Raw genomic sequence first — 24,303 nt, 5'->3', positions numbered from 1 at the left:
CCCGTTGCTGTCACTGAATTAAATAAGAACTGTTTTTGATTTGAAATATTAAAATTACTATATATGTGCCACAGTGAGCTTTATATATTTACTAGGTATGTGTGTGTGTGTGTGTGTGTGTTTTTTTTTTTTAAAGGGATGCCAAATGCTGTCATTTTTCTGTAAAGCAAATTTACCTTGTCTTTGGGTATAAATAAAGTTACCTAACCCTTGACCTTATATAAGATGATGCGATCTGTACATACTTGAGCTTAATCCCATGTGTCCCAGAGCTTTGAATCAGTCGACTTGATCAAGTGGAAATATGTAATGGGAAACTCCTATAGGAGGCTTAATTCAGCTTGTGGTTGACCGAAGCCTCCAGGGGAATAACTCTTTAGTTTTCCTGGAGCACTGACTTGGATCCCCTTTAGCCTTCAGAGCTACTTTAATTCTACATGGCATAGATTCAACACGGTGCTGGAAACATTCCTTAGAGATTTTGGTCTAATGATATGAGAGCATCCTGCAGGTGCTGCAGATTTATATTCCCCACACAATTATAGCATCAGCAGGAGCCCGAGTAGCTGATATAAGGCAGGGTGGATCCACGCTTTCATGTTGTTTACACCAAATTCTGACCCTACCATCTGAATGTCGCAGCAAAAATCACAACTCATCAGATTAAGTCTTTTTCCTTCTCTTGTCCTGCTTTGGTTGTTTCCTGCTTCCTTGTTATTTGTTCATAGAATATGCACCCAGTGTGGTCTTCTGCTGCTGTAGCCCATCTGCTTCAAGGTTGGATGTGTCCATTCAGATGCTCTTCTGTATAATTTGGTTCTAAGGAGTTGTTTTACAAGTTATTTTGGCCTTCCTATCAGCTCCAAGCAGTACGGCCATGTATGAACATCTAAATGCATTGAGTGTCTGTCATGTGATCAGCTGATAAGATATTTGCATTAAGGAGAAGTCAAACAAACATAATACATAATAAACTGGGTGTGAGTGTGCATGCACACATTAAAAGTGACACTACGGATTCTCAAATGTGTTAAATACACTTAAATACACTCTAAGGGTAAAACTTCTCGATATTAGATTTATTTGGGTTTCAGTAAATTTCCAATACAAACAAGAATGGAAATTAAACTGTCTGAACTCTGCTCCAGTCTGCATGCCAAATATCCCCGAGCAAGATACTAACCCCAAGTTCCTCTGATTCATCCATCAGAGTACAAATCACTGTAACTGTTAGGGAGAAAGAACCTACGTAGAAAAATCACAGCAAAAAAGTGCTTGAACCAGTGAATGAGAGAAGTTGTGTAAAGTGCTTTGAGTGCTCAGGTAGGGTAGGAAAGCACTATAAAATAATCACTCTATTTACTTTAAAGTACCATCACTCGGCAGAAAATGGTAAAATAAGGCACATGAGCACTGAGCAAAACAAACATTTGTATTGCACAAGTTTACACATTTTTTTGACTTGCTTTATATCCCCATATTTCCCACAACAAATCTCTATTATGGACAAAATGTTTTCACAACATGACTCACATTTAATTTTGAATTTAATAAGTTAAGCAATTTAGACGTGAAGCTTCTACTGAAGTGACCCGATTCCACAAATACGTCAGACTTGATATAGAGGTAGCACTCTTACAATCCTCTGTCTACAAATAGGGCAATATTGCTGTGGCAGAGCCTGGTAGCAGGTGTGGCAGCAGCACACGTGTCCACAGTCCAACAGGACACAGTTACGGGGCTGACTGAGGCAAATAACACACATGGCCACGTCTTGAAGGTTGTCCTGGTCTGGTACATTAATTTGCAGTCTGTTAAATTCCCTTCTTTCCCGTTCCTGCTCCCTGAGATCCTTAAGGTGGCGGTAGTAGCGTAACCCGGCCCAGAAAATGATTGCTGCCCCTGCCAAAGCAGAAGTAATGGCCAACACTTTCCACCAAAAAGCAATGTCTTCATTCTCCCCTTGCAGGGTGTCGAAGTCCGCTGGGGTCAGGAAGTACTGTGAACCGTTAGAAGGGGGTCGGAGACTCAGAGTGCCATCTGTGTCCAGATTCAACTCGCCTACACCTGTAAGATTTGTCCCCACCTTGAAAAAAAAAAGGTGTGGCACTTATCAATAAGAATATATTTTTAATATTAACAACAAATTGGGCTTTATGAAGTGAACACTAATTCATTCAAGTTTGAATAGAATGACTTACTTTGAGCATTTCCTCGATCTCCAGTTGACCTTTTGGCTTCTCCCCAGTAAAGTACTGTCCCATGAGGTCACCCAAACTGTGACTGACCTGGTGAAATTTCTCATATGTGACCTCCATGTCCAGCCCAGCGGCCTGTAAAGGCGACAAGACTCTGATTTCGGTATTATCCAGTCCCACTAATAAAAAGGGCACCGCCTCTACGTTTTCGTGCAAGAGTCGTTCATTATCTGTCCTGCAAAGGTAACGTGAGAAACAGTTTGCATATCTGATAATAAGGAGAAAAAGTTAGATGTACTGGAACTTCAGCTTGATCTGATGATGTTCTCACCATGTACGTAAAAATCCATTCCACAACAGCCTGTGTTCTTTCACCATGAATCTACGCAGCACACCAACATTTTCTATGTTGTACCAACTAATGAGAGGCTTTCCAGCTGGTTTTACACCACCTAAAATGTATACAAGCACACATACAGTAACAGGGAATGAGAGGTAGGCCGGTATACAAGTTTTCAGATTAAAAAAATAAATAAATGTACTAGTCCTTATCAAAAACAAATAAAAGACTGATTACCTTCAATGACGACATACTGTAGACACGCTCCTGGAGTAACTTTCAAGATGTCCTTGAGTTTTTTATCTATGGGTAACCGTGGAGCATTCTGGAAACATGGCGCAGTCAGTAAGTCTGACTGATTAATTAGTCATTCATTTGTTTTTTTTGTGGTTTTTTTTCTTTGTTTTGTGTTTGTTAGTTGGCTGTAAATGGGTACTTTTCTGTGCAGTGCTAGCAATCACAGTGTTGCTATTAATTCTATAAATGACTGGTTGTAATAGTAAATCTTTCAAAAGAACCAGTTTAGTTTGAGAAAAAGAAAAGATATGTCCCTAAAAGATCCTCATGGATTTACATCAAGACAGATGCAAATGGCATGAGCTAAAAGAACAATCAGGATGTAATCAAGAAACACAGAAAGACTAAAAGTGCACAACATAAACAGCTAAAAACTGAATAAAAAGGATGACAGGTTTCAGAAGTACAGAATAAAACTTTACACGAAATGGTCATTCTTTAAATACTGTATCTTACACCTTCATCTGTGAAATGTCAGTTGCAGCCTGATCTTCTGATACAACACCCCCTTGCATCTGTCCATTGCCACTATTTCTTCTTGCACAAATGGAGCCAACACTTCCAAGTTTGATTTTTTTTTCCCTTCAAAATACTATTTCAGTTTTATTCTTGACATTTTGTTTTTATTCTCCGAATGTCAATTTTTTGCATTTTTGTCCAAATTCTCCATCTTAACTTTTTAGTGCAATATAGCCACAGATGTGCTCACTGTTCTCACCTACAGCTTTATAACAGCGATGCAAGTTTGTTTTTACAGTGTCTATTGCAATATGGTGAAGATAAACTAAATGTTACTGTGATATATGGCTCACCTTATACATTTAAACTACTCCAAATCCTGTTGTGTTATTTCTCTACTCAGATTAATTGTTCACATCTCTGAAAAAATTACTAACATCTGAGAAGGGACCTTAACTCTTCCATCAAAAACATATGAGCTGTAATCTCTAGTGAGGGGTTTGAAGTAGAAGCTTCTTAGAGGTTTAGTCTTCCAATAAAGCTAATTACACAAAATTAACAACTCACGTTGAGTTTGTCTATTGTTGTTCGGCTCTTCTTATATAGGTAGAAGGAGAAGCCTGAGAGAGCAAGGCTCACTCCAAGACACGCTGCCTCTGAAATTGTCACGAAGAATCCTTCCATTGGCCCCGTGTCTCCTGTAACGGCTCCAAGAGCACCTGCACAAACACAAAAGAAGAAGAAGAAGAATCACCTGTCTGTAAACCCACAGCTGCGGGGCTCATGGCTATGTTGTGACATGCTTTGATGTGCCTACACTATGTGGCAGTGATTACTGGCTGATTTGAGGTACGTGTGGGACATAACAAAGGAACTGATAATATTGCCTCTCTAACTATGTACAGTGTTAATTATCTGCCATACATTTTGAACTGCAGCCTTTTGTGATAAAGAGGAACATTATTTTTCTTCTAATACAGACTCACCAGCATGTCTTTTGTTTTCACACTGCAAAATAAAAATATGGGATTAATGTTGATAAAAAGCTAGCAACAGGTAGTCTTCCTCGTTTTTCAGCTTCTCCCTTTAGGGGTTACCACAGCAGATTAGCTACCTCCCTAGATCCATATCTGTTACATGAGCCCTGTGCATGTCCTCCTTTACTACATCTGTGCATCTTTACTGTGTGCTTCCTCTACATATTTTTACATAGGACGAAGTGTGTTACATAAACCAGGCAATATACCACAACATTCATAGCCCAAGCTGGTTAGCAATGCCCATCCCAATGACATACACAATCTATATCATACATACACACATTATAATACAAAAATCAAACACAACAAAATGCCACCACGCACAAACGAGGTTATGTTGAAATACCATAAGAAACAACAAATTATTAACAGCTGCATAACTGCTTCGATTGAATTTTAAAATGATGCCAATGAGACTGCTAAATTTCTCTCTGGTCTGATCAAAGGCACAGGACATATTTATTCCAACAATTTCTCTGTGAAATTTATTTCTGGAGTCCAGCAGCAAAAACATCAAGATGCAGCGTACAGCAAAGTGACTCAGGAGCTCAAAAATATAATAGAATATGACAGAAAAGACAAACCAGCTTATTAAGGTAAGAGTTAGAAAAAGTTGGAGAACAAATAAAAATGGTAAAAGCAAACAAACAAATGTGACTCCATAATATGAAGGAAAATGATTTTGGACACTTAAGCTGTTCTTGATCACTCTGACATTAAAATCAAAACTTCAACAAGCTGCAGTCACACGTTATTTGATGGAAAGCTTGAATAAAATGTATTTCCATTGTCTGAAGTTTCATTTCTTTGCTGTGCCTTTTAAAACATGTTTACATGCTGTTATTCTCCTGATCGTTTTCCCTACAACAAAGTTAGCTGCTAGCCAGCTAACGTTGCCAGCGCTCCAGTGACCTCTAAAGATTTTTTTTTAAACAGTCATATAAGAAACACTTAGAATTTTATAAAACACATATATTTCAACAAGAATTAGAACTAATAATAAGTTTGTTTTTTATACCTGTAAAGGAAACGAAACCTTCCCAGTATTCACTCTGCAGCACCGTGTATCTGACGTGCGGTGACAGAATTGTCACGTGACGAAGTCTGGGCGCATGCGTCAGTTACGGCCTAAGCGTACACGTCGCTACGCCGCGGACATGGTAGGAGTTGGAGGTGTGCGGAGAAAGTCTCCCGTTTCCCCGTCCCCGCTGTGGGGGAAACTCCATACGCTTTGGCAGGACAAGTATTTGCTCTTGTTCAAGACGGAATACACCTTGCTGGTGGTTTCAGTTTTGTGGTTCCTGGAGATCGGCATCAATGTGTGGGTCATACAGAAAGTAGCATGTAAGTAGCTGGTCGACTAGTTAGCACGCTATTGTATTTTGACGTTTATCTGAACGCGGCTGAAGGCTAAGTAGCTAGCGTCAGAAAAGTATTAGCTTAGCCTGCCACCTGTCAAAGGGAATTTACTGTCACTGCATGACCAAATACAATGGTTTACTCTCTCCCAACATCAAATAACGTCCATTACTTTTAAGACTATATACAACCGAAGGTAGCTGTTTCAATAGTAAATACAAGAAGTAAACTTCTAAAGGCATAGTAACTGCTCACTTTTTACACGTCCACATACAAGACGGAACTGCAACAGAAAAATACCAATAATATTTTCTCCTTCTTAAATTGATTGTTTGTTCTGGTTGAGTTGTCTTTTCCAGAACCTATCGTCATCACTGAGCATGACTATTGAGCATGCATCAAGATATTCACATCCACATCATCATTATTATTAATATTATTATGTACTGCAGACACTGAGATCGACTGGAAAGCATACATGGATGAAGTGGAAGGAGTTATCAATGGCACCTATGACTACACCCAGCTGAAAGGGGACACAGGCCCTTTGGTGTGAGTTTCAAAATGATGTAGTTCTCTCCATACCACGCTTTTCAGTGCAGGTCTCCTAGATAATTTGGAACACTGTTGTTGTAGGTACCCAGCTGGGTTCGTCTACATCTTCACAGCTCTCTACTACATTACCGGCCATGGGGTGAACATCCGTCTGGGCCAGTACATTTTTGCTTTTTTCTACCTCCTCACACTGCTGCTTGTCTTCAGAATATACTATCGCACCAAAAAGGTGAGCCTAATGTTAATACTAATGTGCCAGGAACCCTATATATTAAGCAGCATGTCATTTTGCTAAAACGCTCATTGAAACATGGGCGTGTCCTTGTGTGGAATTCAACTTTTATACCCTACAGAAACAAAATGTAATGTTATTTTCAGAATATTCTCACACATTAATTCATTAGTTTTCTGTTGCATATCTGGCTCTGGGTTCCAGGGCCAGAACCACAAAAATACTGAGACCTCCCTTTTCCTCTACTTGCAGCTCTTCTTTTTCTGAGCCACTTGCAGAATTAATCTCTTTAGCGTTTCTTCTAATAATTAATCTCACAAATAATTAAATCTCCTTCTTTTTTTTCTCCAGGTTCCTCCCTATGTGTTCTTCTTCGTGTGCTGTGCATCCTATCGGATCCACTCCATCTTTGTGCTCCGTCTCTTTAATGACCCAGTGGCCATGATGCTGCTGTTTGCAGCTGTCAATCTCTTCATAGATGGATACTGGACTCTGGGCTGTGGCCTCTACAGGCAAGTGTGCACTCTTCTTTAAAGCGGATACTCATTTATTGGCTTCCCCTAAATCAACAAGTGGCACCTGTACATCTGTAATGTGTTACATACCTTCTACATTGTCATTGTTATTTTTTCCTGAGAGTAGCAAGATGAAATTACAACTCAATCTTTTCCTCTTTCTGACAGTTTAGCAGTATCTGTGAAAATGAACGTGCTTCTCTTTGCCCCTGGATTACTTTTCCTCCTCCTGTCAGAGTTTGGTCTAATGAAGACGATCCCCAAGTTATCGCTGTGTGCAGGCATACAGGTAAATATACACATTAAAACAGGTACAGCTTGACTGTAGTACTCTGTCCACAGTAAATTTTAGCAAATGACTGTATTTTGCTAACATCATCTCTTTCTTTATCTTATGTGGCAGGTTGTGTTGGGGCTCCCTTTCCTCCTAGAGAATCCCGTTGGTTACATGAGCCGTGCCTTTGATCTTGGCCGCCAGTTCATGTTCAAGTGGACGGTCAACTGGCGCTTCCTGCCAGAATGGCTCTTTTTGAATCGCTACTTCCACTTACTCCTGCTGGCCGCTCATCTGCTCACCCTGCTGCTCTTTGCCTTCCGCCGCTGGAAGAGGTGAGATAGACTTTGAATGTGCCAGGGATACACTGGGAACACTGTTTTCTTTCTACATTTATAAATGCTTTGCATGATAACATACTGATCAAAACCACATCATTATGACAATGCATGACAGGTGTCATGAAAAAATGGAAGGCGATTTCAGCAGGATTGTCACTACTTTATACTCTGCAGAGACATTTAGGCCACAAGGAAATGCAATTGATTTCTAGTAACAGCACTAAATGGTTGTTGGTATTTCAGGGTTCTCATCAGTCAGCAGCGGAAACCTTTTTTTAAAGTTATATGTTTTATTAATACACACGTACCTCCTAGATCTCTAAAATGGCAAATAACCATATTCTGTCTGTGGCACCAGACCAGGAGAAAGCATCTTTGAACTTCTAAAGGAACCAGGCAAGAGGAAAATCCCAGCTCAGAAAAGCACTGTGGATCATATCCTTTTGTTCCATTTCAATCTACTCCTGTCTTTAATGTGAAATATATTTTTAAGTAAGTCTGTTGTTAGATGTTAATATGAATCTGCAGGCCTTGTTGACAGAATGAAAAAAATCATACAGAAAACTCTTCTCAGCAAGATTTGTGGATCTTAATTATTTTGAGTAACTGGGTCAAGATTTCTGGACAGAGAACCAAAAACTTAGCGCTTAAAGTTCCACTGTATTCAAGAGGAGACGGACATAGAGTCACAGGAAAAAGAAGGTTTTCTCTTCCAAAACTCTGCAAAAACAAAAAAACTTGTGGTGCTACTTGTTGTGGGAAACCTGGTGACAAGTGAGCACCTGAAATTAGCTTTGCTTTGAACATTCTCTTTACAGGACACAGGACATGGTAAAACAATGCTTAGCAGATTTTTTCATATGATCTTCCAGACATGCCTTTTTTTTGTCCTTATCTGAAAATCACAGATTGTGCTGATTCTGTTCACCTGTAACTTCATTGGCATGTGCTTCAGTCGCTCATTGCACTACCAGTTTTACGTCTGGTACTTCCACTCGCTGCCTTACCTGCTGTGGAGTGGAGGTGTCAAGAAGCTGGCCCATCTGCTCAGGTGAGACAGAATCATAAGTCCTGAAGCATAGCACCTCCCTGAACACTCTGCCACATCTTAATGAAAAACTGTTTTATTTTTGCATGCAGGGTCCTGATCCTGGGTCTGATCGAGCTTTCGTGGAACACCTATCCCTCTACTAACAGCAGCTCAGCTGCCCTTCACGTCTGTCACCTCATCATCCTGTTATGTCTCTGGCTAGCTCCACCTTTGCTTGCAGCTGCAGCAGAAACACAAGAGCAGAAAGCTGTAAAGGACAAACGCCATTGAGCCCCGGCCTGATCGGACCAGAAGTATTATTCGGCCGAATCAGCTGACGACAAGCCCGCTCCATCCTCCTGTCTTTGATCCTGACAGCACCAGTGCAAAGGGCGGTCGCTGTGGTAGACTGTTTATAAGTGAATTAAAGGAGCCATTTAAAGCTTCTCACTGCTTAAAGTGAAGGATGCGTCATGTGTGTGCAGACTGATGCCCACACGATGGAATAATATGCAGTTGCAGAGATAAGAAGAGAAAATAAGAATTCTCAGGTTTAGTTTTAGATAGAAAATAAGAAGAGTGGAGGCTATGAGAATGTCATGGATGTTATGCTGTGTGGAAAGAATTGATTACATGAGCTCTATTCCCACTTACTGTGGTACAACTACACTCAGTCCATAATTCCTCTGGTCTAGTCATGTAGGCTGATATCATCTCAAGTTTTTATTTACTGGTGCTCAGATGATCGTATATTGAAAGTGTCAATAATGTGCATAAGAACTTGAACGCCAAGCTTTAAAATAACTGCATAGCAAGCGTAAGCTTGTGGCATTTCCTCTGCCACAGTTATGAAACATAAGTATTCTCTATCGAAGGGGATGTTTTTTTGTATTTTTACACAAATGTGTAAAAGTCAGCTGTGGACAATCAGTCTGTTTGTCTGATTTCTGTAACTTGTCATCCTCTGTTGTGAGTGGCCGCACTCATAGATGGATTTAATGTGAGAAACATGCAGTAGACTGAAAAACGGCAAATGGATTCTACTAAACCCGTGTGGTCTTCATTGTTACACAATACAACAAATGGTTGAATTTTAGTGTTTTTTATTATTTTTACCAACAATCATTTCACTGTTTAAAGCTCATCTTTGTTTAATTTATCAAATAATTATCTTGATAATCAAAATCTTCATTTTACAGTAACTGTGATTACATATTTGGTATAGTAGTATATTATACTGGCTGCAAACTAAAAGCTAGACTACAAAAAGCCCATTTAGATGATAAAGGCATATTTGTGATTGCATAAAGCACACTGATCATAAAAGGCCCCCTGGTCTATGGCATGTAGTATTAGAATGAACTTGGCACTGCCTAAGTTAATAAAACACGATTTTTCCATGTAAAGGCATTTAGAGTCACTATCGTTGGGAAATGGTGAGAATGCTAACAATCAGAGTTGGCTTGGTTTCCTCTGAGACGATTGTCTCACATATTATTTGGGTTATAACACAGCATGTTCAGCTGAATGTTCTCATCCCAGTGGCGCAGCAGCAGGAACAGCTGTCTGGCTGCTCCCTTAAGCCCTGCCATGTCCAGTCCCTCGGGCAGCTTCTGACAGCGCAGCCATGAGTCTGCTTTTGCTGCTACCAGTTCCCACTCCATAAAGTAGCCGGCACACCGGTGCTCTAGCCACGCTAGGGCCACAGCTGTGGCCCAAGTTGAGCCCTCCAGATCCTCTTGAGCCAACTGGCTGCTCCCTTGGAGGTAAGCTTGCTCAGGTGTAGAGCCTTCATATATATCTGTCTCTGACCCACGGCCACTGTCTGCTTGGCCGAGGTTCTGGTTCTGAAAGGGGCTGATGGATAACTCCAAAGAACCCTCTTCAGAGCTGGGGAGGTCAGTGGGAGAGGTGACGGGGTCTTGTTCAGAGAGGTATCTTCGGCGAAGCCTCGATTCCAAAATTAGGGGAGTATCTTCTGGAGTGTGGTGGAAAGGTGGAATGGCTGGTCTGACAAAGGAGCAAGCGGAAGGAGAGAAGGTAACGTGGTGACCAGAGGGAGCACCAGGAGGTTTGGCACTAGTGGACAAGGATGGAGCACTGGGAGATGTGCAGCGTAAGGCTGGGCTGAGACTACGGCGGTGGAGACTGTATGGCGATGCTCTTTTAAGGCGGTCCAGAGGAATCTGGACACAGTCAGAGTAGATCTCAGTCAGAAGAAAAGCTCCTGATGCCAGCTGCAGACGAACCTGCGGAGTCATAACAGACATGGGTAATGAGCACACTTGAAGATGAGTGCACAGTATTGCGATGCTGTAAATGCACTTTGCCTTTAACGTGGCAGTGTTTCTCTTTTGCACACTATTTGTCATAGCACGTGGTTTAACTTTCCAAAGTTCTTCTGCCTATAAATGTTGACTGACTCCAGGAGTTTGCAGAATGAATTTGGGAGCTGATGGTATGTATTGTGTGCTGGGTAAACAAATAAAGTGGACACAACTTTAGCACTTCACTGTTTTCCATGTTGGCACAGCTCACCAGGGGCAGGTAGTCTGGAGCTTCACTTTCAGGATGTTTCTCAGTCTCGGCAGATAAGCAGTGGGACTTGACAGGCACCTGCTTTCCTGATGAAATGGAGGACCTGAGCCTGCCCAGCGGGAACCTGGAATTAAAAAAAACAAAATAGGTACGCTAAAAAAAAAAAATCTAACATTTAAAGAGAGTGCAATTTGCCAGTGGAGATGTGGGAGTTGTGCGTACACCCTTGTGGTCTGCATGTCATTATAACACTGTTGTTTCAGTGAGAACACTACGGCTAACTAAACAAAAAGACAAATTACATGGATTCAGAGTGTCAGATTTAACAGGAGCCTCGCAAAAAAGAAATCCTATGAATACTTCCGTATAATCTACATCAGAATTCACTACAACGGTGAGTTTTGCAACAACTTTTGACAATTTGCAGTTAGAAACCTTTGTTGTGATGGGAGTCGCTAAAGACATGTCACGTGTAAGGGTTGTTGGGTTTGAATTAGCGTGCAGCTGCAGTGAACAGCCATATGCCTGCGTGAAAAGATGAACCCTGACCTGAACAACATTCACTGCATCAATCACGGTTAGAACCTACGGTCTGTGCTGTATGAGTTCCAGGGCCGAGTTGTTTTCACATATTTATTAACTCTTAAACTTCAGTAAATGGCCCATCAGTCACTCTCAGGACATTTACAGATGTGGGTAAACAGAGTGGTGATGCTGTGGCTCATTTCTTACATTTAAGTAACATGTGCACAAACAGGAGTGTATACATGAACAACTTTAAAGTAGGAGCTTTTCAAGAAACTACAGTATTTGTTTTCGTGTCTTACTTCTTAGGGGTTTTTAGCGCCTTTTAGTCCTTTCATGCTGTTTATTTTATTGCATCTTTGTCAGTCTCACACAAACTGTTAAAAGAGTTTAATATGAAAGTCTTACCTGGTGCCAAAGAAGCTCTCCATTGACTTGCTCTCTATAGATCGCTGTGAGCGAGTGCTCTGGGCGCCTGTTGCCATGGCTGTAGTGTAGTAGGAGCTGCCCCCTACACCTGGGATGACATTAAAACGTTAAATTGTATTGTTTTATCAGCTCAGTGATAAAAGTGGTGTTTTCTGATTGTGCTTAAAGGCTCAGCTCATCCAGATTAAACAAAACTGATCAGAGGTATTTTACATGGATCTGGAACTAAATGAATAAAAGCAAATATGTCTGTGCGATTGGATACCAATAAAGTTAAGGAAGATTTATTTAGATGAACTGATCCTTTAAGAGCTTCTTCACAAGTTGTGTGTGTAATGGAGTCGGGGGAGAGGGGTCCTCCTTTTTCTCCTTCTCACCACAGCTTTCTCTTCAGAAGCCTCGATCCTCGAGACTACTTACACCAGAGTTTTCCCTGAGCGAACGGACAGCAGTACTTACTAGAGTCCCAGGATGTTACACTACAGGGTGAGGCAGGAGTGTCATCTCTGTCTGAGAGATACAAAGATTGTTGATGACCTAAAGTCTTGATAACAGAAATGGGTGCTGGCATCATTCGGTCGTTCTTACCTGTAGAGTTCCAGGTGTCTTCCACCTCTGCACTGTCTCCAGTGGTGTGCCGTCTGCCCAGACCTACAGAATAAGTCCTCTGCCTACGAATGCCTGACTGAAAAGCCTGCCTGTTTCCCAAATGTAGCCCTGCAGACACACACAAATAAACAGAACACAATGTGGACCCTTAAAAATATCAACTGAATGCAACAATAAATAAAAATAACATATAAATGGTGCTTCTGTAATTCACTTAGCACTGTTTTCCTTAAGTTAGAGAATTCAGAAGAGCTATTGATTTTCCTTCCGTCTGTCCGTCCATCCCTCCATTATCCAAATCAAGGTCAGGGGGATCAGACACAAATACAGAATTATACAGACCTGTTACTGCCAAATTCTTTCAAGCTGCATGCTCTAAACTTGCATACACATAAAACCAGGCTTCAAAGAGAAGACAAATTCTAATGCTTGATTCCTCATAACACCAATGAGAAGATCAGGATTGTTCTTTACAGATATCTTATTATCATTGACAAGTAAACAAAACTTCCTGGATGAAAGTTGAGCTGAGAGTTTATTCTGTGTATGTGTGTTGGTGGGTGGCACACCTGTGGTTTGCACATCCATGTCAGCCAAGCCTTTGTTGGGATTGCTGTCAGTGGTGGTGAAGGCTGTGTACATACAGATGATGTTACAGTGCTTACTTGTCTGGATAGCCTTTGTACGATATCGCTTCGCTGAGCCTAAGAAGCCATCAAACAGAGGAATAGTAAGAGATGCACAGTAGTTTGGAGATAACGGCACATTAATCAGTAGGAAAAAGCAACCGGTAAACCGCCCACCATGTCCAATGTCGCTCTCTTTCTCTGCCATTTTCTCAAAGTCTCTTATAACTGAGCGAGCGGTCAGTTGGTGAATGATCTCCTGCCACGATTTCCCTCCTCTTCCTTCTTCACCTCCCCTTCCATATACCCCACTTACTTCAATGTCCTGACTCTCAGGGGTCCAGAGGTGCCCCAGGTCTACAGTGACCTCCCAGGACACAGGCCTGCCACTCAGGACACCATGAATAAGGGAACGGCACTGGCCTGGGGGAGGACTGTCAGGCGGGACAGCAGCGAAGAGATACTCTGGATCTGTGAAACTGTCCCAGTCCAGAGGGGAGGCGGGAAACAAGAGTCCATCTAAGGGGCAGAGCGAAAAATAGGATAGAAATTTTACGGGACTGAATAAATAAATATGATCCTATTTTCTTTGCAGTGAAACTTACTGGAGTCGGTGAGGCTTCTGTGGGACGCTGTCCCTCGTGGTGTTGGCTTTGTCTCCCCGTCACTTTCTTCCAGCTTCCCTCCCAGTGTTTGGTCAAAGGAGACCCTCTCCAGAGCCCTTCTCAGCCGATGCATCTCTAATTCACCCTGGGGGGACGAAAAACTTCGCGCTGCCATCGTCGAACGTGCTAGTGCTTTTTGTCTCCTACGAGACTCCTCAGCTCCATCCAGACACCCGTTCTGGTTGTAAAAAGGGGACAAGCAAAGAGAAGTAGGTTTGGGTATCATTTTGTTTTTCTCTGCAGTATGTTAAGGTCCATACATCCATCCATTCGCGTCCGCTTATCCTGTTCAGGGTCGCAGGGGGCGCTGGAGCCTATCCCAGCTGTCATAGGGCGAGAGGCGGGGTACACCCTGGACAGGTCGCCAGTCTGTCGCAGGGCCAACACACAGAGACAGACAACCATTCGCACTCACATTCACTCGCATGGGCAATTTGGATTAACCAATTAACCTATCCCCACTAAGTGCATGTCTTTGGACAGTGGGAGGAAGCCAGAGTACCCGGAGAGAACCCACGCAAACACGGGGAGAACATGCAAACTCCCTGGCCTGATGGTGGAATTGAACTCAGGACCTTCTTGCTGTGCGGCAACAGTGCTAACCACTGTGCCACCGTGCTGCCTATGTTAAGGTCATTAGATTGAAATGTATTTGCCATGTTGCAAGAATAACTTTGCAGCGACCTCCTGTGATATACTGACTGTGTGCTTCAGCTGTGCATGACTCAAATAAGCAGTCTTTTTAATTGATATGATCTTTCTTCCAAAGGAAAGATAGAAGTTTATAGTTATATATAGTTGTTATATTTTCATGTCTTGTTTTGTCTGTGTGTTCCCAATTACTTACTAAATTCCAAAAAAAAAGTCTGTCAGTCTTTAGTCTTACTTTTTTGGTCCCGCTGTCTGGGGATTTGACTGAAAGGTCTTGCTGCCACGATGAGTCTGCCCAGCGAGACAGGGCTGATCTCTGTTCTGGAGGGGGCATCTTCTCGAGGCCTTGGGGCAGAGACCCTGTATCGAGCACTGGACCAGAGCAGTGACAGCTGGAGAGAAAGGCCCCGTCAGAATTTGAGGCATGTATGTGAGAGTGGGACTGCGTTTGCAGACTTCGTTCACTGCTGAGTGAGCAGCGAGTGAGGATGTACTGCTCCTGAATGTAAGAGCTCTCCTGGATCCTCTTCCTCACATCGCTGGACCAGTCCAACTCCACACCTATAGTGGACAAAAGCCTGTTGTTAGCCACTGTGGTTTAAAGTGTGCTGGCAAATGTGAATGTTCGTGATGAGTGACCAACCTGGACTGGTGCCTGTGTCTGTGTCTTTGGCACAGGAGAACTCAGAGGATATCTCTCTAGAAATTTCCCTCAGTGCTTCCTCCAACTCAGTGCCATCTGCACATGTCACCACAGGCATGAGCTCAGAGGCAGGAGGAGGTGAAAGCTCATCGTTCGACTGGCCAAAAACTGAACCCGTAGAACCACGAAGTAAATCTTTGTAGCTCTGTTCCTGAAGCAAAAAAATAAAATGCAAAGATTACATTTTAAAAAATGGTACAGTACTGTGCAAAAATATGGGGCCAACCCTCACTTCTGCATATTTTGGTAGAAAAACTGGAAATGGCTTCAGCAATGTATTAAAATATACATGTACAAAAATACAGCTTATAAAGCAAAAAGAAAGAGTTTGAAACTCATTAGAATTCTACAAAGTCAATATTTGGTATGACGATCTTTTTTTCTCCAACATAGCCTGAACTGTCTTTGGCAGCGTTCTCATAGGTTCTCTAAGTAATCTTCAGGAATAGGTTTCCAGGTGCAAAAATAATACTTTATCCTTGCCAAACTGTGTTATCTTTGACATTTGTCATAGATTCAACTAAAGGAATGGGAACAAAGTGCCTAAAGATACAATTTAACATTTGTTCTTTGCTAAGTTGTCTGTTATGTGGAGACACAAGACTGGTTCATCCATTTAGTTTGGTGTGTTATTTATGATTGAATGATTCATAGGTCAGTTATAGCTCTAAAGTTGGTCAGCTACAAGGACTGGACTAACAACGAGCGAAAAATCAGCAAATGTCCAAAGATAAACTCTGCAAGAGTTTCAGAAACCCTGGAGAACTCTTGCTCAAGAACACTGTAAAAATACAGTAACATTTGACTCACTTGAAGCAACATAAACAAATAAGTGCTGACTTAATATTTTACATGGTAATGCACACAGAGTAATACCTCTGCCTTTTTTGCTTTGAAACTGGTCATGTCGTAAAGCGTGCAGTATCCTATGAGGCGATTCCCGGGGTAGAGTGGAGGGATTTCATTGGGTGTAAGAAGAGCTTCCATGTTTTCTGGCAGATACCAGTCGATCCGTACGTCAGTCAGAACAGGTTCAAAGGCCTTCTTCAGGGACTTGATTAACTGTTGCAGAAATGGGGAGAAGAAGTAAACTTATCAAACTAATTTAAAAAACACTTCTCCCGAGATTTGTCATAAGCTAAAAAATTGGTAAACTTAAACTTACACATGTATATCTTTAATGGCTAACAGTTGTTAAACTAACTATAAAAGCCATACTATGAAAATACTAAAGTAAAATAACTCTAAATTATAATTAAATGCTTGAGTAGTTATTACACTTTACAACTGCTAGTTGTTTTTCTCTATGCTGAAATGCTAATGTAATGCCCCAAGGTTTACATATGTATTCTTTCAAGACTTTGCTTTTAATTAATTTGCAATTCTTTTCACTCCAATAGGTGGCAGTGCTGCAGCGCTGCTGACCTTGGGCTGGAGTCTCTCCTCATCATCCAAGAACTCTGTAGTCCCTCCTGTCAGTTTGGCAACGCCCTGCAGGAGTCTCCTGCAGGCTCGTGGACCAAGGCCTAAGCCAAAGCATCTGCAAAGGTGATACCGTGTGTACATTACATTTTTATCACGTCACAAGAGAAAATTTAATTATGATATTAAATTGTGGATGATTTTCACTGTTTGTGTTATAACAGTTTATTTTTTATGTCTATTGAAGTAGCCTGAAAATAACCTAAAATGTTGCTTCTATGTCGCTTACAAATAGAAAATGTAGAGTCATCAAACAGACACTGGTGGAGATCACCAGCCATTTGGCTCGCTAAGAGTTTAAATGGCTCAGGGGACGGAATAATTGAAAAAGGCTGAGTTCTTGAGCAGCAGTCTGGCTGGCTAAATATGGAAACAGAAGCTCAAAATGATGTACAACACCTTCTCAGGTGCAGACTGCAGTGAGATGGCAATCTAATTAACACTGGGCAGAATTAGATGTTTTCCATAAGAATAAAGAAACGAACAAACGTGTTCCTAGTTTGCTAAAGGACAGCGAAAAATTACAGTGGAGAAAGTCAGTCCGACAGGCGAATACTAATAAGGCATAAATGAAGTCATTCTGCATCTGGGGAAAACCAGAGGGGCGTGACTCTTACTGCAGAGGAGAGCACTTAACGGGATTACTGGGCGGGGCTGAAAAATGCTTCAAGCCTTTCTTGTCTTTCTTCCACAGAGCTTTGCTCTCAGGTCTTTATGATCACTGTTTGCTTGGGTCCACGCTCTGTTTCTCTTGCTGTCCTCCCCCATATACTGTCTCTGTCATGTCATTCACCTGGTTCTGCCTCCATTCACTCTCCTTTACTTATCTCCTGCTTCCTAACCTCACTGATTTAATGGTTTATTTAATATTGCATTTTTATTAACCAGCTGTTGCAACTATTGTCAGTTTTATCTGTCTGTCATGATAGATAACTAGCTGCTCCCTCTGTACCCTCCTTCGCACATAATATCCATACCTGCCAGCACACGCGTTTCTGCGTACTAGCTCCAGCACTCTAGCTACATTGCTGATGGATCCATCTGTAATAATAAAGACCTGGCGAGGGTACGAGCGCTGCATGGGCTGTTGATAGACCCAGAAGAGCGCCCCCAGCAGGTTGGTGCCTCGCATGTCAGCTCTCATCCTTTGGACGTACTCGTAGGCCCGAGTTAGTGTGACCTGCGCGCAAACACACAAGTGATTAAAGTGGGGATGCAATCAGATCCTGAGTAAAGGAGGGAGAAGCAAACAACTCCTGTCGAACCGCAGCGCCTGTGCAAACATGTTGCCAGGATAAATTTACTGTTTGTTATCAGATGCACTAATTAGCCTGTGAGGGAAGCAACAAATTAAATCAACCCTTCTCTAATAAAGACAGCACAAACAAACACACATTAGCACCTGCCTTAAAATGACCTCAGTTCACATGGTGGATAAACATAGCTGTCAGAGCAGGAGATGGAGGGACACGTCCTGCCTAAGTGAAAATGCATGAAAGGCCACCATATGGCGAGGAGAATGTGGAAAGACTGTTTGTGCTTGCAGCCCCAGGTCTGGATAAAACCTGATACTCTGCTACTAAGGCAACCCAAGAACTGACCTATTGCCTGATTAGAGAGTAGAAAACAGAACAGATAGTCCTGAACGACTGAATGACATTTTGTGTTCAGAAAAACATCATTCAAATGCTCCGTGTGTTCTCGTTTACTGGAAGGGATTCACAGATATCATGAAAAACACTGAAAATCTTTTAAAAATACCCAATTCAGGGGCAAAGCTCACTAGGTAATACTGACATCAGTGCAAAGCTTGCTGGAGGTGAACAGGGGCTTGATGGTGGTACCAAATCCCACAATGTTGAGCATTGTGCCAGAAGGTAGACTCTTGAGTGCCACCACCATGGCTTCCTGTCAGAATAAGAAAGCATATACAGGATGGAGCCAGAGTCATATACATATATATACATTCTCAAATCTGAACTTCATGTTTTATTTGCATGCTTTTGACTACTGCTCACTTTCACACGCTGGATGTTGGCGCCACTCATGCTGCCACTGCGATCAATGAGAAACAGCAGCTCCCTGGTGGCTTTGTGCACTTCCAGAGGTTCACGCAGCAAGTCGGGGCAGAAATTGAGCATCAACACGGGGCTGCACAGAATGTCTTTGTGGTATCGCTTCCTGACAAACTCCAGCTGCAGGCGAAGAAGGAAAATCAGCAATGAAAGCTTAACGTCTTAAGATGTATTTAAATGCTTGACAGCAGGAAAAAACGAGCAAACCTTTCTTTCAGGTTCTGAATCCTTGCGGGTGCATCGGATGAAATCTCGACGGGAGCAGATTTGCTGTTCATATTGGCTGAAGGAGAGCCTGCCTCTCTCTAAGATGACCAAGGGGCTGTGAGGTTCTGAGGAAGGGTTTAAAAGTCAGAATAAAAAGAAAATCACAGCAATGAAAAGTTCAGACCTTCCCAAACCACTTTGTCATCGCTCACCGCTGAGGTGCAAAATAATCTCTATGTGTCTGTCATAGGGATGCTCCTGTGCCAAGGTGATGTAGGTGGCAGAGGCACTTTGGGCACTTGGATCTGCATCTGCCCTCAGAGCGTGAGTAGGGCTCTCCAGTCCTATCAATAAAGAGAGGCAAAAAATGAAAATCAGTAAACATATTACAATGTTTTGAATGAGTTAATTTTTCTTTACAGCACACACTAGTGAAGATTAAATCTGTTTCATCGTCTGGCTGTGTTTGGACTGAGATCGCCTATGAAGCTATTCATTTTATTCAGTAATGAGATTGCCTGCTGTTCTCATATTTCATAATGGTTGAGATGAAAACCACTGAATCAGCCTTATTTGAGGAGACAGGCAGTACCAGCCAGTAGACAGGCCCCTCTGACCAGCAGCTGGAAGTTCAGCTCATAAGGTGCCAGGTTGACAGCTGGGCTGGTGAAGATGGCGTGCGCACACTGCTGCTGAGAGTGCACGATCCGATCTTGTTTTCCTGAGGTGGCACCAAAACAACTGGTCGCCCTACAAAAACAAGAAAAAAAGGCGCACAATGGGAAGTTTTTTAGGAAAATAATATGAAAGAAGTGGGGGGAAAAATCAGGAGTCCACGTCTGATAAATACCCAGTTTCATCAGACTTCCCTCCACTTTCACTCTTGCTTGGAGTCATTTTCCCAGTGACAAGCGGGGTAAGGAGTGTGGGGTAGACGATCCGAATGGCTCCGTTTTCTAATGTGGGAAGTTCTAGTGTCGTGCTTATGATGATCGACACTATATCCATGGGGCCAATGACTCCGGTGCCCACGATGAAAGTGGTTCTCTCCAGGTCCTCATCCAGGATCAGATGTCCTAAAGCCCAAAATACAATGTTGTGTTAGAACCTTATGTTAAATTTTCAAGACTGTCTGCGACATCATTAATAAATATGAAAATACATGTAGATGAATGTGAAAAGAGCACATGATTGAAAACCTAGCACACAAATGCACATTAATTGCTGGTATTTACTCAGAATGATCCATCACCATCAGCTGAATTAAATAAACTGTTCTGTGGTCTGCAGTTAAGTAGATATGTTTCTACTAAGTGAATGCCGTTACAACATTAGGCAGGGATCCAGATCAGATGGCCTTCCCCATCTGACACAGAACGGACTTACCGTACTGAAGCCACATTATTACTGCAGCATCAGTACACAAATGTTTTGCAGTTATATAAAACATTTTTATTATAAGCTAAAAGCCGATTTTATTGCTTTAGTGTCATGCAGCATCAGCATCAGCATCAAGGGCTTTTCAAACTAAATATATGCATTTCACAAGTGTAAAGATGGCTTTTTCAGATAGCCCTCTCTACGTCTGCGCTAGACTGTCGGCAAGGAGAGAAGCAATGAATCATGTCTGCAGCAGTATCCATAAATAATATTATATATCATTTATAATATTATATATATTTAAATGCAAGCTGGTATAACTCTAATGTTTATTCCTTACAATTCTGAAATTGTATCAGAGAAAAATGTAACAACTTCAACATAATATTTTTGCTTTCACGGCATTCTTCCATCCTCCCCCTCACCGTTGGTGCATTGCATGTCTAGACTGGGGCTCCCACAGCAGCCCCACTCCAGGCCATTCCCTTCAAGACCAACTCCAGGGCAGCAGTCCAAACAGCAGTCCTTTAACTTTCCTCGGCTTTGGATCTGGACCCCAACCAACCGGCCTGCGATCACGGCTTCAAAGCCCACCACAACCTCCTTTTCACCGAGAGGGTATATGAACACACCTGGATGAAGGTTACAGACACACAAGCTGCTAAGACACATAAAACTGAAACAGGCTTTTGCTAAAGAAATGTTCATAAGTAAAATAAGTACAGTAGATATTTCTAAGATCGGGGGATCTGGAGCCAGTTGCATACCTTAAGTTCTCTTCTTAGGTAAGACATAATATGGAAAACCTTAATACGTTTCTTTTGTCAGGATACTAGTTTAGCTTGCTGGGTTGAATAGGTGACTGAGCTGTTGTAGGGTTTATGGAAGAGCCTGGGTTCAAATCTACCCTTGAGATTGGTCACTGCGTGTCTTTCTCCCAGCTTTCCTTAACCAAATTTCCTTCAAAGAACAAGATATTTTTTCACTGAAAGATATTTTTCAGCAGTAAAATAAACAACAATTGCTTTGCTTTTTACCTTACATTTTGTGCTAAGTTTACTCTGTCGTAAAGGAATGAATCCAACAAACACATTTGTTTTTTTTAATTTCCTCACTTATTGTAATAAATCTGGCTACCTGAGGTCTTTTCTTCTTCTTACTTGGTAAGTTAGGTCTTTTGTGCATCACTTTGACTGGCTGTAAGGTATTCATTAAGTAGAAGATAAGCAGAAAATCTTACTTGACTTGAATAAATGGTAAATGGTAAATGGCCTGTATTTATATAGCGCTTTACTAGTCCCTAAGGACCCCAAAGCGCTTTGCATATCCAGTCATCCACCCATTCACACACTGGTGATGGCAAGCTACATTGTAGCCACAGCCACCCTGGGGCGCACTGACAGAGGCGAGCATCAAGGGCTTTTAATAAAGTAAACACTTCAAGGAAAACTTAGGGAGAAGACTTAAAGTTGTTTTGTGCCATCAGCTCCTGCTGCGCTGCCTTCGTGGCATATAATGTGTAAGACAGTGGCAGCTTTTTGAACAAATTTAATAGGGGCAAAGCAAATACTATGTTTAGTCTTCTGGAACATTCATACAGGGGCTCCTGATTATTAAAGGAAGTAAAAAACTTGTCAGTTATTCTGAATATACAGAAAATTAATAGTTATACTACTATTGTATGTTTGCTTGTTTATTTCATCGAATGGCCAGTTTTGGTCATGTTGGTTTTAGATGTCTTTGATAATGATAAAGTACAAATAAACATGAAAGAGATTTGTTGATTTTTACTCTTCATCTTTACTTCAAAGTATCTGGTGTTCCTCACGGGCCAAGTCTTGTCCCACTCCCAATTTTAATCTGGGATTATCATTATCCTTTGCACTCAAAAACTATTTTTCTTGTGTCTCGTGGTATATTATAATATCACAGTTTAGCTACACTAAACTTGGCAGTTAGTACTCACCTTCTACAGACTCTATGTCAGCGTTGGCATAGGTAAGGTGCGCAGTGATGCCCATGGAGCAACCATTAGCACAAGATTTGATGCAGGAGGCTTTGAGTAGCAGTGGTTCCCATGTAGAGCGGTTTCTCAGCCCCACCATCTTTTCTGTAAAATTAAGCCTCTGCCCTGCTGGTTGGATCAAAACACAGGTACACAAATGGCCAGCACAGACAGGAAGGGGAACATGTGAGTGTGCATTTAAATTCTCTCATTTTCTATTCAGAGCACAATTACAACGATCCTTGTAAACCAGACCTGATTTTTGCTGCTCAAATTAACACTAAACAAAAACAGATAAGTTCCCAATTTTATGTGTATACACAACGCAGGCCATATATTTCTTGTTTATATGTGCAGGCATATCAGTTATTGGCCATCTAACATCCTATCGTGTCTCCTCAAGCTCGTAGCAACCAACTGTGATAGCTGGAGTATAACAGGCTTGGTTAATCATTAACACTGCAGGTCAGCACTTGCTCCATTATGCATCATGCCTAGCATTTGCAATTAGCTGCTAATCTCTATGCAAAGCCACATGTTCTTAAAACTGCAGTGCCATACTTCAGTCTTTTCTAACTGCAGGAAGAAATAATACAGTATTAAAACTTGTTAAGATATGTCCTAATTTTCATGTATGTAATTAAAACTGTACTCAATAAGTCTTCATGACTGATCACTTCATAACTGTAAGTGCAACAGGTGCTGAAACCTATGTATAGCTTACTTAGTGAGTGGTAGGGTGAACTAAACTCTGTGTGTGTGTATGTACGTGTGTTTGAGTATGCACACATGGGTGCATTTGTGTGCGTGTGTCTGTGTGTGTGTGTTTGCTGTGTTCAAGGTAATGGTCTTTTCACATCTACCTTTCTAACAAGATCAACAGCCTCCATCTGGCTACTGTGCTCTCAGTGCATAACAAGCAAATAAATGCCTGGTTTGTCAAAGTGGGGCAAAGTAATACTGCTAGAACACACGTGAAAGGAAAAGTACAACAGCGGCCCTCTTTGGGCTATTCAGAACAAGATCTCTGACAAAGCTAATGAATAATCTTGATAGAAGATCTGTTTAGGTTTATTGCTGACAAAAAAAGTAAGACACAGATAATGACATCTTTACACAGTAAGTGTGTGCATGTGTGCATGCATATAATACATATTGTAGAATAAAGATGAAAATTATGTATGCATGTACATATTAACCTTCAAGAGTTGTGCCTGAAACAAGTATGTATATATATATATATTTATATATATATATGAAATATGAAAACAAATACTGCAACATATCCTGTAACATATTCAGGTGCATGAAAAGTCGTCATGGCACCCACTATTCAAACTGTATGCATTAAAAGTAGACTGAAATCTTAGAAAGTGATGATCCTGTGTTTGTTTGCCAAGACTTAATCAAGCAGTCCGGTGTTTGCAGTAGCAGAGGTGGTTGCGAATTGGCTCTGGGCAACACTGCAGTCTCCTCATGACAGTTACAATCCCCAGATAACAAGCAAAATAATCGTCCAGGAACACTTACTGTGCTGTGTCTGCTAATTTGCCTCTCTGTCCAGTCCCTGCATCACTCCGCCACCACATCTGCTTGCGGGTTTCCCAAGTGATACGTTAGGAGTTTTCCTGTTAACAGATACTGCTTTCTGCTCTCCCTCCCTCCCTTTCTGTCTCTCTCGCTCCCTCCTTCTGTCTCTCCTTGCCTCTGTCCATAAATCCAGCAGTTGCCCTATAAAGAAAGTCAAGTCACAAAGCACTGTCACAAA

At 41.7% G+C, this 24,303-nt stretch overlaps 3 protein-coding genes across 3 annotated transcripts; 1 reads left to right on the top strand and 2 right to left on the bottom strand.

The window, feature by feature from the left end:
* Positions 1-1,064: 1,064 nt before the first annotated feature.
* Positions 1,065-5,409, bottom strand: mul2 (mitochondrial E3 ubiquitin protein ligase 2). Its single transcript, XM_005721222.1, has 6 exons — positions 5,353-5,409; positions 3,862-4,013; positions 2,776-2,863; positions 2,530-2,650; positions 2,202-2,433; positions 1,065-2,086 (listed from the first exon to the last, which is right to left on the bottom strand). Exons 2-6 carry the CDS (start codon positions 3,976-3,978, stop codon positions 1,610-1,612), a joined length of 1,035 nt encoding a protein of 344 aa, XP_005721279.1. The 5' UTR covers positions 3,979-4,013; positions 5,353-5,409; the 3' UTR covers positions 1,065-1,609.
* A 24-nt stretch (positions 5,410-5,433) lies between these two features.
* Positions 5,434-10,046, top strand: alg3 (ALG3 alpha-1,3- mannosyltransferase). Its single transcript, XM_005721223.2, has 9 exons — positions 5,434-5,678; positions 6,146-6,245; positions 6,330-6,477; positions 6,832-6,992; positions 7,164-7,284; positions 7,399-7,604; positions 7,969-8,045; positions 8,517-8,661; positions 8,751-10,046. Exons 1-9 carry the CDS (start codon positions 5,447-5,449, stop codon positions 8,929-8,931), a joined length of 1,371 nt encoding a protein of 456 aa, XP_005721280.1. The 5' UTR covers positions 5,434-5,446; the 3' UTR covers positions 8,932-10,046.
* Positions 10,047-10,127: 81 nt separating this feature from the next.
* On the bottom strand, positions 10,128-22,635 carry vwa5b2 (von Willebrand factor A domain containing 5B2). Its single transcript, XM_013911553.1, has 20 exons — positions 22,497-22,635; positions 20,956-21,162; positions 20,001-20,226; positions 19,743-19,900; positions 19,363-19,494; positions 19,151-19,275; positions 18,887-19,063; positions 18,666-18,776; positions 17,846-18,048; positions 16,812-16,926; positions 16,263-16,448; positions 15,327-15,537; positions 14,919-15,244; positions 13,973-14,210; positions 13,545-13,886; positions 13,311-13,445; positions 12,721-12,849; positions 12,112-12,220; positions 11,179-11,302; positions 10,128-10,889 (listed from the first exon to the last, which is right to left on the bottom strand). Exons 1-20 carry the CDS (start codon positions 22,633-22,635, stop codon positions 10,128-10,130), a joined length of 4,155 nt encoding a protein of 1,384 aa, XP_013767007.1.
* Positions 22,636-24,303: the final 1,668 nt, after the last annotated feature.

Source organism: Pundamilia nyererei, unplaced genomic scaffold (assembly GCF_000239375.1).
Source record: "Pundamilia nyererei isolate P.nyererei 1_Seehausen unplaced genomic scaffold, PunNye1.0 scaffold00004, whole genome shotgun sequence".
Classification (NCBI taxonomy): domain Eukaryota; kingdom Metazoa; phylum Chordata; class Actinopteri; order Cichliformes; family Cichlidae; genus Pundamilia; species Pundamilia nyererei.
The sequence above is the reverse complement of the archived record's forward strand: the minus strand, read 5'-3'. Positions and strand labels throughout refer to the sequence as shown.